The sequence below is a fragment of the Callionymus lyra genome, chromosome 2 (genome assembly GCF_982586985.1).
Source record: "Callionymus lyra chromosome 2, fCalLyr1.hap1.1, whole genome shotgun sequence".
Lineage (NCBI taxonomy): Eukaryota > Metazoa > Chordata > Actinopteri > Syngnathiformes > Callionymidae > Callionymus > Callionymus lyra.
In genome coordinates, this window is record NC_141819.1 from 35,556,605 (window position 1) to 35,570,111 (window position 13,507).

Sequence of the window (13,507 nt, forward strand, 5' to 3'; positions counted from 1 at the left end):
ATGCAGAGTGTGATAAATACTGCCACTGCTCCGACTGTCAGACAAATACTGCGCACACACACACACCAAATATGCATTCACACACACGCACACACACACACACGATAATAATGCACATGCTTGCGACATGCATTCACACAAAACGGCAGCGCTGCTGACGGCTCGCCCCCCCAAACAACACGTGGGTTTCCAACAATGAAGAAGAAAAGTCTTTGTTTGCAGATGCAAACGATAAACAGTTGGTCCACCTGTGTATTTCTACATTACAGAAGCATCCATGGAATTAAAGATAACGTCCGCACAACTGCCAGAGTGTGTATAAAATATAACCAAGCACAATTAAATAACTTTTAGAGATGGAAATGTCTCACTGAGATAGAAGATGGAAAAACTCATTTAATTTACTCATTAAACAAGAAGACTTTTAAAATAATTGAGTTATAATTGTATAACAAAAAACTATAAATACACAATTATTTGTGTTGGATATTATTCTTATTTTTTTAAACATACAAATATGTGTGTATGAATTTGACTATGTTTAAAATGTTTATAAAATAATTGTCTTATTTGAGATTAAACTGAAGTTCAAGTCTTTGTTTCAACGTGTTTAAAAATATTAAACGTTAAATTCTGTAGGTTAGGATAGCTTATGATGTTAATAAATGTTTTTTTTGTTTTGTTTTATACATCTTTCCTTGAACCCTTCAAATTGATATAAAATTAATAAATAAAAAAGGAAATAATTGTTGTGGTCGATCACATTGAAACAGTTTTTTCTTAGCAAAAAAATACATGTATATATATATTTATATATATATATATACAAGACTAATGACAGTTGGACCCTGTAATGCATTTATTGAGGACTGTTTCTGATCTAACAAATGTATTATTTAAAGTATTGATTCATTTTATCTGTGTGTATAATGTGTTTATTTTAACACAGATAATGTTATTTCTGTGTAAGAGTTGAGTAGGAAAAGGGTTCTATTTAATGTATTTTTTATTTGTAAACCTGTTAACAAATGTATAAAAAGATTGTGGTATTAACTTGAGCTTGTGACACAAACATCCTCCATCAATGTGACCAGTAAAAATTCAATTGATTTTTTTCACTGCTGATTTGAGAGGAGTTTGGAGAAAAATGGCAGCTTAATGGAGGTACAGTGAGTGCATTGGATTCATAACTGAGATGTGAGACTTTGTCACGAGGATGATTAGCAAACTCACCTCCAGCAGGCTGAGATGAACTCCCACGAAGTACGGCATGGGAGCACTGCGGATGAGACGACACATCAGTGGCTGCATCGACTCGTAGCAAGAAAAGAATGTCTCACACACCGAACTGTCTTTTTTACAATTATGGATTCAAATCTATTGTGTGTTGGTGTCGGAGCGCGAGCGATACAGAAATTATAATCCGTGTGCTTTTAAAGGTAATAATTGTATGGCTGGTGGGTTCTTAAAGTATTTCCCTCTGGACCCCTATTGCTCTGGAAACAGCAAGAACCATTAGATTTACTGGTGTGTGGAAAAGAGTCATTAAACTGCACTGTTAGTGCTCAACTGACTCTTGGAACCGCCGAGTATTTATATCACGTCAGCAGGATTTTTCACTTTATTCTCCTCAGAACACTGGAGAGCAACATTCTGTAATGTGAGAAAGAATGGACACATTGAACAGAAGAACATCCAACAAGTTTGATGTTGCTTTCTTAACTCTTTAAATGTCTAAATTAATTGATTTTATGATTATCTCACCTCTACCCAGAGATTATTTAATTTCACATTTATAAAGAAAAATATGTATAAATATTATCAATAACATTTTAACGTCTTGTCTTGGCTCATGACTTAATTATACTTATATATATATATTTTTTCTAACCATATCAAGGCTCTCAATCTACAATGTGCTTTGGCACAAACGTCCATCAAAAGAGTCAGTTTTAGTGGATTCTAATTTATTCATTACTGTAATACTTGATTCTCTTGTATTTAGCTTTAAGAATAGCCAGGGTATAGGTAATGTCACAGTAGGATCTGATATTCATTTAATATTCTTTCATGTCTCTATTTTAAATATAATGGCATCATTTACTTATTTACTCACTATATTTATTGACAGGCCAAAAAGAATACACATATTTCTAAAGCACATACTAACCATGACATTTAGTATATTTCTGGTTATTTCACAACAAACATTTGGATTTTTATGTGCATTTTACAAGATTCTCTGTCAATAAATTAAAAATAAATGTCACTACTAAGCTTCCTTTAGCTATTCCGACCCCTGTCGAACTGACTGCCATAATAATGACTTTAAAGCTTTTTTTATTTTTGTTTGTTTTGTTCATTTGAACTAAGGTTTATTTGTATACAAATACACTGTCTTATATACAAACAAGATGAAATACCCAACTTTGCCAGAGTAAGTCTGAAGTAAATAGAAAAACTAAAAATGACTTCAATAAAAATGGTAAACATCACACAAGATAATAACACAAATAAATATGAAAAACAAATAACCCCAAAAAGAGAGAGAGGGGCGGACGAGAAGAGAGTAGGTCCAGGTGGATTATGGGTCTTGCAGAATGAAACTTATGTATTTCACATGGTATACATTTCAGCGAAACCTATTTGAATTACCATGAGGGTTTTCTTCACCGTTACAATTAACAAAAGGAGCTGAAATTATGGAAATGGTTCTTATTTAATATGTATTGCATATGCTACAACTTTCATTGAAATTGGGTGCATTTGAATTTTTATGGGGGTTTTCTGCCCCCCTTTTACCTCCTACCAATTAACATAAGAAACTGGAATTATGGAAATCATCCATATTTAAAAGGGGAAAAATACACGTTAAAAAAAAATGTATAGAAATTGGATGGATTTGAAATATATTGGGGTCTTCTGCCCACCTTGCTCCCCTCTTCTGTGACCAGATCGAGTTGCCCTCACCCTTTAGACATCATGACCAACTCTATTCCGTGGTGTTTTGTTGTTATTTTAGTGATGTTTACCAAAGAGTGGCAACTGGGTTTACAAGTGCTTTACAAGAAGAGTCAGAGTTGAAGATACTGAGGTTGTTTCGTGATAAGACAACAGAAGTGAATCTTTTAAAGATACAGCTCATGTGGAGAAGATGGTTGAAGACGTGGAGACACAGTGTTATAAAGAATGTAGGAGTTGGAGGCACCGGGACGCAGAAACCAACGAGGGTCGTCATGCACGACATGATGAGAACGTGTGATACGTTATCAAGAAAGGTTAAGGTGGAGAAGGTATTGACAGGAAAGGAGAATATAGGAAGACTATTTCTGTCCAGAGTGAGACATGATCTTCAGGAGTCCTGGTGCATCTTGGGTGATCTGAGCCCATTTCTGGTTAATCATATTTTGGTTTGGAACTAAATCTGAGCTTCATCAACTATAGAAAGTCTTCCTGACATCACATCCATCTTCTGACCAGTGAAGCACTTTTGTAACAAGATATTGTCTTTAAAATGTATTAAGCCGTTGAAGCACCGTGTGTTTTCTCAGGACGGTCAAATAAAAGCCACCGTGAAATGATAAAAGACGTTTTAATGGTGTGGTCTGTTGAAGGAGGAGTTGGACTCATTGAATTACACTGCAACTGGCCACAGTGTTGTCATCGACTTCTCCTCAAAACAAACAAAAAAACTGAGTGACTGGGCAGTGCAGACACTCAGATGTGCGGCCTGTGCGCACGAGCATCTAATAAAGCTGCTAATGTCGGCGGTGAGCGACTGGTAACAAGATAATGACCAGTCATGACAGAGCGGTGAGAGACCAACCTGACGGCCGCTGATGAATACGGTGCTGGAGCTCATTCCACTCAAAAAGTGTTGTACTTTGAGTATACTTAAACTTTTTAAATTTAGATGTTTTTTCTTCTTGTAATTCATGTGTGCTTTACAGGTTTGTGTGTGTGTTTTTGTACTTTCAGTGTGTCTAACGTGTGCACAGAAGTGTGGTGGATGCTGCTGTCTGTGTCTTCTTGTTCCTGCGCCAGTGCGTGGCTCTAAATTTAGCCGTGTGTGTGGTGTGTGTGTGTGTGTGTGTGTGTTCTTACCAGCAGTAGTCCAGGAGATGTGGGGGCAGCACGGGGATGAATATGTGCTGCCAGAACATTGGAAAGAGTAAAGCTGCTGCTCCGTGGACACACGCAGTTAACTGTAAAGAGAAGCCAAACAGAAAACAGCAAATCAGGAAGGTGACTCAGTCGCTGGAGAAAAATAAATTGTCATTTTTATCACAGTAAAAGCTTAAAAAAACTGCTGCTCTGAACACAATTTTTTTGTTTGAGGAAACCTACAGTTATCTACTTTTCTAGTGTGGTTGTGTCTCATTAGTGATTCTGCCTCTGATGAAATGAAGCTGTAGTCACTGAAATCACTGAAATCACATTTAAAAAATAAAGAAGTGATGGTTGATGAGTCATAATGAAACGCTTGTCATGTTAAGAGCTCAGGGAGGTGAGTGTGGTGTTAACAAAATGAAGAGGTTATCAAATCATCAAACGTAATTTGCTGTTTTATTAAAACACCATCTGCTGTTTCATGGAACCTTGACTAATGTTACGAATACAACTTTTGTTGCTTCTGACGTGAGGATCAAACTAGTAGTTTGGGTCACCCTTTTAGCACTTTTGGGACACCAGCCAATTGCAAGCTTATTTATATAATTTCCACATGGTGTCAGAAGTAGGATGCCACAATATTGAATTTGAGAGAAAAAAACATTTTATTTTCATATCGTATACATTTTAATAATATGAAAAAAATGTCAGATCATTTGCTATTTGATACAAAAATAATCTACTTTTTTTTTAGCCAATTCTGTGACAAACTGTGATGAAAACATCGTCTGTTCTAATTCATTCTGACTAAACATCCTATAATATGTTTTCATATTTCATTTCATTTTTTTTATATATAAATAAAAATCTCAATTTCTGATGTGAGTGCATTCATTTGGTTGAAGAGTGAGGGTATACAGTATATAATGGGACAATACAGCTTTCCTATTCGTATTCCTTCAGAGTCTAAAACTAAGGGAGAGCAGACAAGCTTAACTCCATCATGGAAGGATGAAAAAAAAAGCACTAAAGAGAATGAAAAATCACTCTTCCTTTTAAATATTTAAGGAGCAAATAGCTAAAAAAAAAAAGTACGTAGCTTCAAGATACATACATTGTCCTCATACACCATGACTTGGGATTGGTACCAATACTACCATAATGATACATTTTAAATTATTTTCTTCATGTTATTTTAACTACATGTATTTAAAGGCAGAGGCATGTCCTGATCTGGACCCCGGGTCTTAAGTGTGACACATGTGAACCCCATAGAGTTGCATCCAAACTTGTTGTGTCGTAGTCATGTCGTTTAAAAATGTATTTTCCTGTTGCTTATGTTTTTCCATCATTAGTTCTTACATAATGTTTGTGACTCTTTTAAATATCTCAGATAGTTTCCCAGCTGTCAGATGCATATTTGAGCCACTCGTGCATCACATTGAAACCAGAAATAACTGCACTCGACATATGTTATTTGTTACAGACAAATAGTTAATATTTGATCATAGTTCGCCAAGTTTATTTCCATACCTTGTATCTTATACAGATTTCCTACAGCGTAAGGCAAGTTCAATTGAAGACCTTTTCATTTTAACTTGTATATTTAAGATTAACACATCAATTACATAGGTTTAGGGATAATTGCCTGCTACTATTTTTAGCCACAAATGTTGCTTGGACAGCCAATCCCTTTTATACAGTATATTTTGAAAGTTAAAACAAACTTTAAATCTGACTTATGTGTTAACATTTTTAAGATTGATGAAGACCTTTAGATTCTAATTAAGGCCTTATTTTTAGATTCATGAATTTAATTAATAATACATTTCAGAAAACCCATTTAAGTAAGAGTTGGTCTTTTTATTTAATTTTATGAAATGGATTTACTTTAGAGGAGAAATTCTCTGGTTATTGTCGAGAAAAAATACGATTTCCACAAAGAAAGGTTTGCTAATCCATGTATAATTTTAAAAAAATACACAAATTCCAATATACTAGAGAATAAAGCATCGACAGTCAGATAAGTAAATAATAAAGAGGAATAAACCATTTTCTACCAAATAACCAGGAGCAATAGAGTGAATACGGCAGCGGCTTTTCAAAGCCCTTCGACCGTCAAACCGGCTCGACACATAAAATTAAAGTCAGCCATTGTCTTAAAGCCGCGATCCCCCTCCTGACACCCCGACTCATGAAAAAGCAGCAATAGTAATGACCTGCAACACACACTCCGCAGTCAAAGAGGCGTTAGCTCATCCCCCAGATTAAAATAACATGATTAAATATGGAAAGAGAACAGAGGTCTGAGGGGCTCCTGCGGGACTTCATTAGGGCAAATTGCCAAAGAATGAAACATGAGTTAGCCAAGAGAGACTGCGAGCTGGGCCAATACCGCCGGGACCCCGGAGCAGCAGCCGCTCTTACACCGCTGCAGCTTCACAGTCCATGTGTGAAACGGACACACACTATCACACACACACACACACACACACACATGCACGGAGAACTACCAGGAGACCCTCTGCTCGCTGACACACAAAGTGTCACAATTGACCGGCCAAAAGCTAGCGTGCTTGGCGGCTGCTGCCAGTAAAAGAAACCGCCCTCACACACACACATGAACACACACATGCACACACACTCCTTCGCCCCCTCATATTCAACCCCACATCAACTTTTCCATTTTTTTTCCAACACTGTGTTTTAACTGCCTTCATTTTTCATATCCAGAGTAAATAAATAAAGAATCTTTTGTATGGTGTCGGCTCAACAGTTAAGACTTAATCAACATTTAATTGGTGTCTTGCTCTGTAAATCTGAATATGCATATTCGCCGTCGCCGGCTGTCTTCAAATGAAACAAAGCCGCGACGCTGTCGAGACTAATTCCCTCACAAACACTTTCTTTTTTTTGTCGAGTCTGAAAGTAAATCAATGCCATGAATATTAACCAGGGAAACGCTTGGTTGACGAGCGACGTTCATCTCCACGAGGGTCCTTCTCTCTTCAGTGAGTGGGGGGGTGGGGGGGGGGGGATTAAATGGCGACGAGCAGAGGTCAGGTGTACGTTTATGCATACAATTCACAATAAACCTCGGGGCTGGCGTGATCCTCCTGCGGGAGTGCGAGACAAGAGCGGGCATTCGCCCGGTACCAGGAGGTAATGGAACTGAACACCTCGCTAACCAGCTCCAATTATCTCCACCAGGCCTCAAGGTGAGCCCCCCCCAACCCCCCCTCCGACTGGCTTGATTTACTCTCAGGTTGAAAGAGAAATAAAGGAGTTGCTTTCTTCTTCTCTGGTGGCAGGCGGGAGGGAGTCGCCACAGATAAGGACTCATCACATTTCATTTTTGGTGATTGGAGGTGCCCCCCAAGATAAGGTTGTGGGAACTTTGCAGAAATTCTTCCGATGTGTGTATGAAGGAAGAGCAATCAAAAAAAAGAAAAAAGGAGGGTAAATGGAACTTTCTTTCTTCATATAGGAGGAGGTTAGTCCGGGGGCTTCACATGAGAGCGGGTCATAAGAGGCTAAGGCTGATAAAATATTTGCCAGGCTGATAAATAATAGATGAGTGGAGCCAAATGGCTTACACGCTCCACAAAAGACCTGGGTGCTTAATATTCCATTCAATGGAGAATCACAGATACAGTCCCAAAGAACAAATACAGGATTAGGTGCCGGGTCCAGTCCTCTGGGACCGGGGCTCTGCCCGGTAATGAGGGGCTGCCTGCCTCGCACTGCGTGTGTCTGTGTGTGTGTGTGTGTGTGTGTGTGTGTGTGTGTGTGTGTGTGTGTGTGTGTGTGTGTGTGTGTGTGTGTGTGTGTGTGTGTGTGTGTGTGTGTGTGTGTGTGTGTGTGTGTGTGTGTGTGTGTGTGTGTGTGTGTGTGTGTGTGTGTGTGTGTGTGTGTGTGTGTGTGTGTGTGTGTGTGTGTGTGTGCGTGCACATGTGTGTTCCTCTGTGAGCAGCTAACCGATTATACAGCGACAGGCTTCTTCAAAAAGCAGTCAAGGTCTTTGGTTCTGCCCTCAGAGCTTTCTAGGTTGAGACAGAAAATGTCCACAGCAGAACACACTGGTCTCCTGATCTAAAGGGGGGGAGAAAGAGAACCACCAAGACTTGGAAAATTCAGTGATTAAAAACCAAGTCAAAAAATATGAAATCTTTTTTGTTTGTTTGTTTGTTTACTTTTTTTTACACAACTTTTATTATTATCATTTTTTTTTTAACTATAAGAGGTGCTTAATAAAAGAAATCTAATTGGTTACTGTACTGCTGTGACACTCAAATAGGGCATGAGTTAAATAACAATAACACATTTTATTTGTATTTTTTTCAACTCATTAGTTTCTTTAGTTGTGCGTTTCTGGAAATAATTCATCAGGAATTAAAAAAAATCCATAAAATAAATACATGACCAAATGAATAATGATATTAATAACCATAGTGACAGTACGGTTTGATTGAGGTTCTTCTGTAGCGTACCTGGCTTTCCTCCTAAAAGAAAATGGATTATTCTAAATTTCGGCGAGGACAATAAATAATCACATTAACTTATTTACTTATTATTACTTACAGTAGTGATTTGGTTTCTTCTGTGTAATAATACTTGTATCACTTATCCGTTTCCCCCGTTTAGTTGTAAATATTTATGGTATTTACAACTTGACAATTTCATTGAACAATAAGTCTTTTTTCTTAAATATGGGCACTGGATTTAAAACCTATCAACAATCTGTATATAATACGTTTTTTTCATTTACTTGTATGGCTTCTCACATATTCCTAACACCATTGTGAACTAGCAAGAAAAAAATGGAAAACTACTTGACTAAAATAAGTAATTTAATGTGACTTTGAGTAGATAAAACGTGTGGCCGCTTGTTAAACTAAAACATGTTTCATGTTGACCACCTCGTAGTCAAACAGAGTTTTCAACACAAATGTTAATCCCAAAAGTTTTTTTATTTACTTGAATCCTATGCTGTGTTTTTATATAGTTGCATTAGCTAATTTGAGGAGGTATTTAGTGTGAGAGTTTTAGTGGGAGTCCAGTTTATTTGAAATACTTAGTTTCTTGGTTGTTTTTTTTTAAGTCAATATATTGTTAAAGGAACTTTTCGACAGATAAGACCAACAAAGTGTTTGTGTTTGCGAGCAGCTCTTAAAAAAGGGAAAACAACCGACTCTTCAAGAGTAAGAAGTGACACTTCCCTTCAGTCCTCTCCATCCTACTAACAACGCCAATAACACAACCGCCCAATCAAATGGCTTTCTCTTCTCACAACAAACTTTCTTTTTCTGCTGCCTGCATTTCCCTGTACTGTTGTCCTTCCCTGCTCCCGAGCACCGAGTCTGTGTCCAATTATCCACATTGTTCTTTTCCCACAGTTCACAGAGGCTGGTGTCACGCCGAGCGCAGCACAGGTGTGCCAGCAACATGTAGGTGGAAAAAGAGGGCACGACGCGCGGTGTCAGGTAACAGCTAACGCCAGGACTCCCACACTTTCACAGGGAAGACATGAGGCATCAGGTACAAACAGCTGTGCGGCGACACAATCAGCAGATGCACACAGGAATGACACAAACAAGCGCCACACAGCGGCATGTAAAGTGAGACACGCGGATCAGTCTGCACGGGGAAACACACACCAAACACCCCAGGAAGAGGGTGGCAAAAACCAGCGAGAACAAGAGGTGTAGCCAGCCTGAGTGAGACAGATGGACAGAAATAATGTGTCAGTGAGGGGCTCGGAAGAGAAAGTAGAAAGAAGTCTGAGAGGAACAAGAGAGGAAAAGGCAGGAAGCAGAGACAGCTGGCACTCCAGGGCACGCTGGATGGATAGCTTCTTGTTAGCATAAGCCTGACAGGCTGATGAGAGGACTGCTGTCAGCTGACGCCGGAGCTGAGACTGCGTGAGTCTGGACGGAGACCGGGCTCCAGAGTCGGGAGGCCTCGGCAGATGAAAGACGAGGAGGAAGGTGGTGGTGGGGGGGCGGTGATGGGGGGTCCTCCCAGCTGACTAGTTAGTTTCAGACCTGTTATACAGATCCTATGACAAGGCTGCACGCTCGGCTGGACGCTGCCCCTGCGCCACCGCCGACCCGTCTCTTAAAACACTGATACTGCTCACCTCCGGTCACGAAACAGCAATAAGTCAACTAACACGTTGTTGTAACATCCTGATTCGTTCCTTTGCCGTTGCCTGCTTACGAGACCCGCCAGCCATGTTCGGACACACTGACAGTCCGGTCCGGGGGAACAGCCGAGGCGGGAGCTGCAGTGCACGGAATATTTCTATCCGACTCCTCTCTCGGAGGCGGGACCGGAGAGGACCAAAAAACGGTGACAGCTATGTTGCACCTATTAGTGCTGCTCCTGGACATGTTTACAAACTCTGTAACATGTCAAACATTAGGACAGTCCTATATTTGAAGGGACATGTTTCTGACACTGTGATCTGGAAATGCTCAACTAAATCAAATCAAATCACTTTCATTGTCATTTGGTTGGACATAAAGCAGTAGTGCAACAAAAAGAGGGAGCGTTTCTCAGGGATCCAAGACTTGACCTCACTCAACAATCAAACATTCGGATACATTCCCTGAGACTCCGGAACTAGCCAACTGTTGATCTTTGTTTGGATTTTCTTTTCTTTTAAAACCTTTTTTTAGCCAAACTTTAGCTTCTGTAGCAGTTATTTAGTTGTTTAAGTCCTTTATTTATTTCAGGTGGTTATTATATATTGATATTTTAAATATGCAGTATCGTGTACAAAAATATATATCTGTGATACAGGGTTATGCCACTTTGGTGATTCTCCCTAAACAAAACCACTTCTCACTCAAATCCAATCAGAAGACCCCTCGATGTGCAATCAGTATCTGTACCCCAATTGGGAAAACCTAGCGAATCTTACAAATAAAGTAGAGTTATTACCCATTAATGGGTCACTACTGTACCTGAAAAGATTTTGACAGGTCTGTGTGAGTAAAAAGGTGGCATTTGAGAGACAATATGATATTATATAATTATGATATTATCATGATGCTGAAAATCCTACCTTGTACAGGACACTTGTTAATATTAGGATGATTGTAAATATTCATTAAAAAAAGAATTTGGCCCTTGGCTGTAAGGTGGGCACTTGTGTCTTCCACAGTTTGGTCAAGATCTCTTGACATAAACAAGAGACATACAAGAACAAAGCATAGGACAGGTGGTAAATCAGTTATAACATTTTTAAAGATGCTGACAAAGTGGAGCTAAAGTAGTTTTGTAAGTAAACGTCTTAAACTTTGCAACAATGACTGGCCTAGACCGAGTGAACAATGGCTGGCTCTTTGAAGCATCAGCAAATGTCTGGCCACAACTGAAGAGAACTTTATGTGAGCTTTGCACCAAAGACAAATCATTCTGGGAAAATTGTCAAGGCAAATTCTCATGCATTGCCGGCCAGTCAAGTTGTCAGAAAATTCAACCGAGTAAACAGCGATGTCTGTTCAGGACATACATGGAAAGAGCAACATTATATTAACATTAGACAGAACATAAAGCTGCATCTATAGATTACACACCAGTACTGTAGTGAGGGACAGTCGAGTCAAAAAAACGAACTGACGAAGAAGAAAAATGTGGTCTTCCTTTTTACTGTCTTTTTCTAATTTGTGTGCATATGTGTGTGTACAAATTTGTATTAAAGTTCTAGATTTGTTTTTGTAACCCCCACCAGTGTAAGCACAAGTAACTGTTATTGATCTATTCATCATTATTGTATTATATTGTGATTATTATCTATTTTATTATTGTTTATTATTTTGTAAATATGTGCACTGTATGTTTAATCTAATGTGTATGTTTGCTTCATCTTTTTTTTTCTGGTGTGACAACCCAAAATGACAAAAAAACACATTTCTAATATTAAAAATAAAAGTTATAATTTGATTAAATGTATTTAATTTCCAATGTATATTATTTAAATACACCTCGCAAAAGTACTGTGGAAAATACAGTAATATTATACAGATGTTTATTTCAAAATTGTTTTCAAATTTTACTTTCATTTATTTCATTGTGGCATACAAATGAAAAAAAGGACGAAAACTACAATAAAATAACTAAAGAAATTTAGATTGAGAGTTAAACTAGTAATGAATCGTAAAAAGCAACATATAAAGATTGTTAGCGGTCGGATACGTTTTAAGTCTAATTTCAGTTTTATAAATTTAGTCTGACCTTTGTCCAGCTCTGCTCTAAATCTAGAAGAAAATACTATTATGTTTTTTAAAATTCCTTTGACAATATTTAAAAATGTAAAATATAAAAGGCATAAAAATACTGATGCCGTCTTTATCTGTCATCGACTGGAGGAAAACAGCTGAAATGTTACACCACGGTTACTAAAAATAGCTTCTCATAGCCATCCGCAACTAGCTATGTAAAGAAATATCACCTGTCCATACAACGACTGCTGACGCTCACTTTAACGAACATTTTGACAAATCCTGTCATGAATTATATATTAATCCTCCTTTAAGGCATTTGATCAGGAGACGATCGCAGGAATAATGAGCCGGCTCTTCGCAGCTGAGCACGTTGAATCATGGCAGTCATTTCTGCTTCTACTCAGAGGTCACTTTTCCCAACAGGAATAAAAATAAAATAAAAAAAATAGGCATCACAGCGCAACAGTAATGTTGGGCCTGCGAGAAATCCCAGCGGACATGTGAAAATACCTTTGTACTCGTGCCTGACATATACCGCAACCAAACCAAAACACCGCTCCCCGAGGAAGACGGATGGTTAGACAGATGAGTGGATGAAGGATAGCAGAGGATAAAAGGTTTACGGAGGTCTAAAATATCCTGTCACCGTGTATTTTAAATGATAAAATAAAGAATAAAACTGAAAACCTACACAATAATCTCCATCATGGACCTGCTTGAATGGAAAAACAACCCTGGAGTCGGATCGTTTACATGGTGTAACCCGTGTGTCGCGGCCCACCCTGGCCCCCCGAGCAGAGGTGCTGCTGGTGTGAACAGCTGTGGGGGAGAAGGTGAACTCCCTCGAGAGCTGGGCTCCGGTTTGTGTCTCCTAAGAGAGACTTCCCCTCCAGCACCCGTCAGCACCACAGGCCCCCTCTGGCTGCTCCACAACCTCGTATCAAACCGAGACGGCCCCCCATCTGCATTTCTGATGCCGAGAGAAGAGGCGCGGGTGAGATCCCTTCCATTCACCTTGGACTCATCATACCCCGATAAGATAAGAAGAAGAGGCAGTCTGATAAAGTGGCCTCCCTCATGAGCAGAAACAGCAGGGGCTTGCATTTTATTTAAAAGACGAGCAATATAACAAGATTTAAAAGAATATTTTCGGGCGATGAATATTT

General features: G+C 38.8%; 1 protein-coding gene across 2 annotated transcripts in view; it reads right to left on the reverse strand.

Annotated features, from left to right (window-relative positions):
* dennd1b (DENN/MADD domain containing 1B) overlaps positions 1-13,507 on the reverse strand; it is a 142,249-nt gene that overhangs the window by 53,286 nt on the left and 75,456 nt on the right. For both annotated transcript variants that reach the window (XM_087784870.1, XM_087784871.1), the window contains 2 exons: positions 4,105-4,205; positions 1,234-1,279 (listed from right to left, as the gene is read on the reverse strand). In XM_087784870.1, the coding sequence (XP_087640996.1) occupies positions 1,234-1,279; positions 4,105-4,205 (147 nt within the window). The remainder of the gene's footprint in view (positions 1-1,233; positions 1,280-4,104; positions 4,206-13,507) is intronic.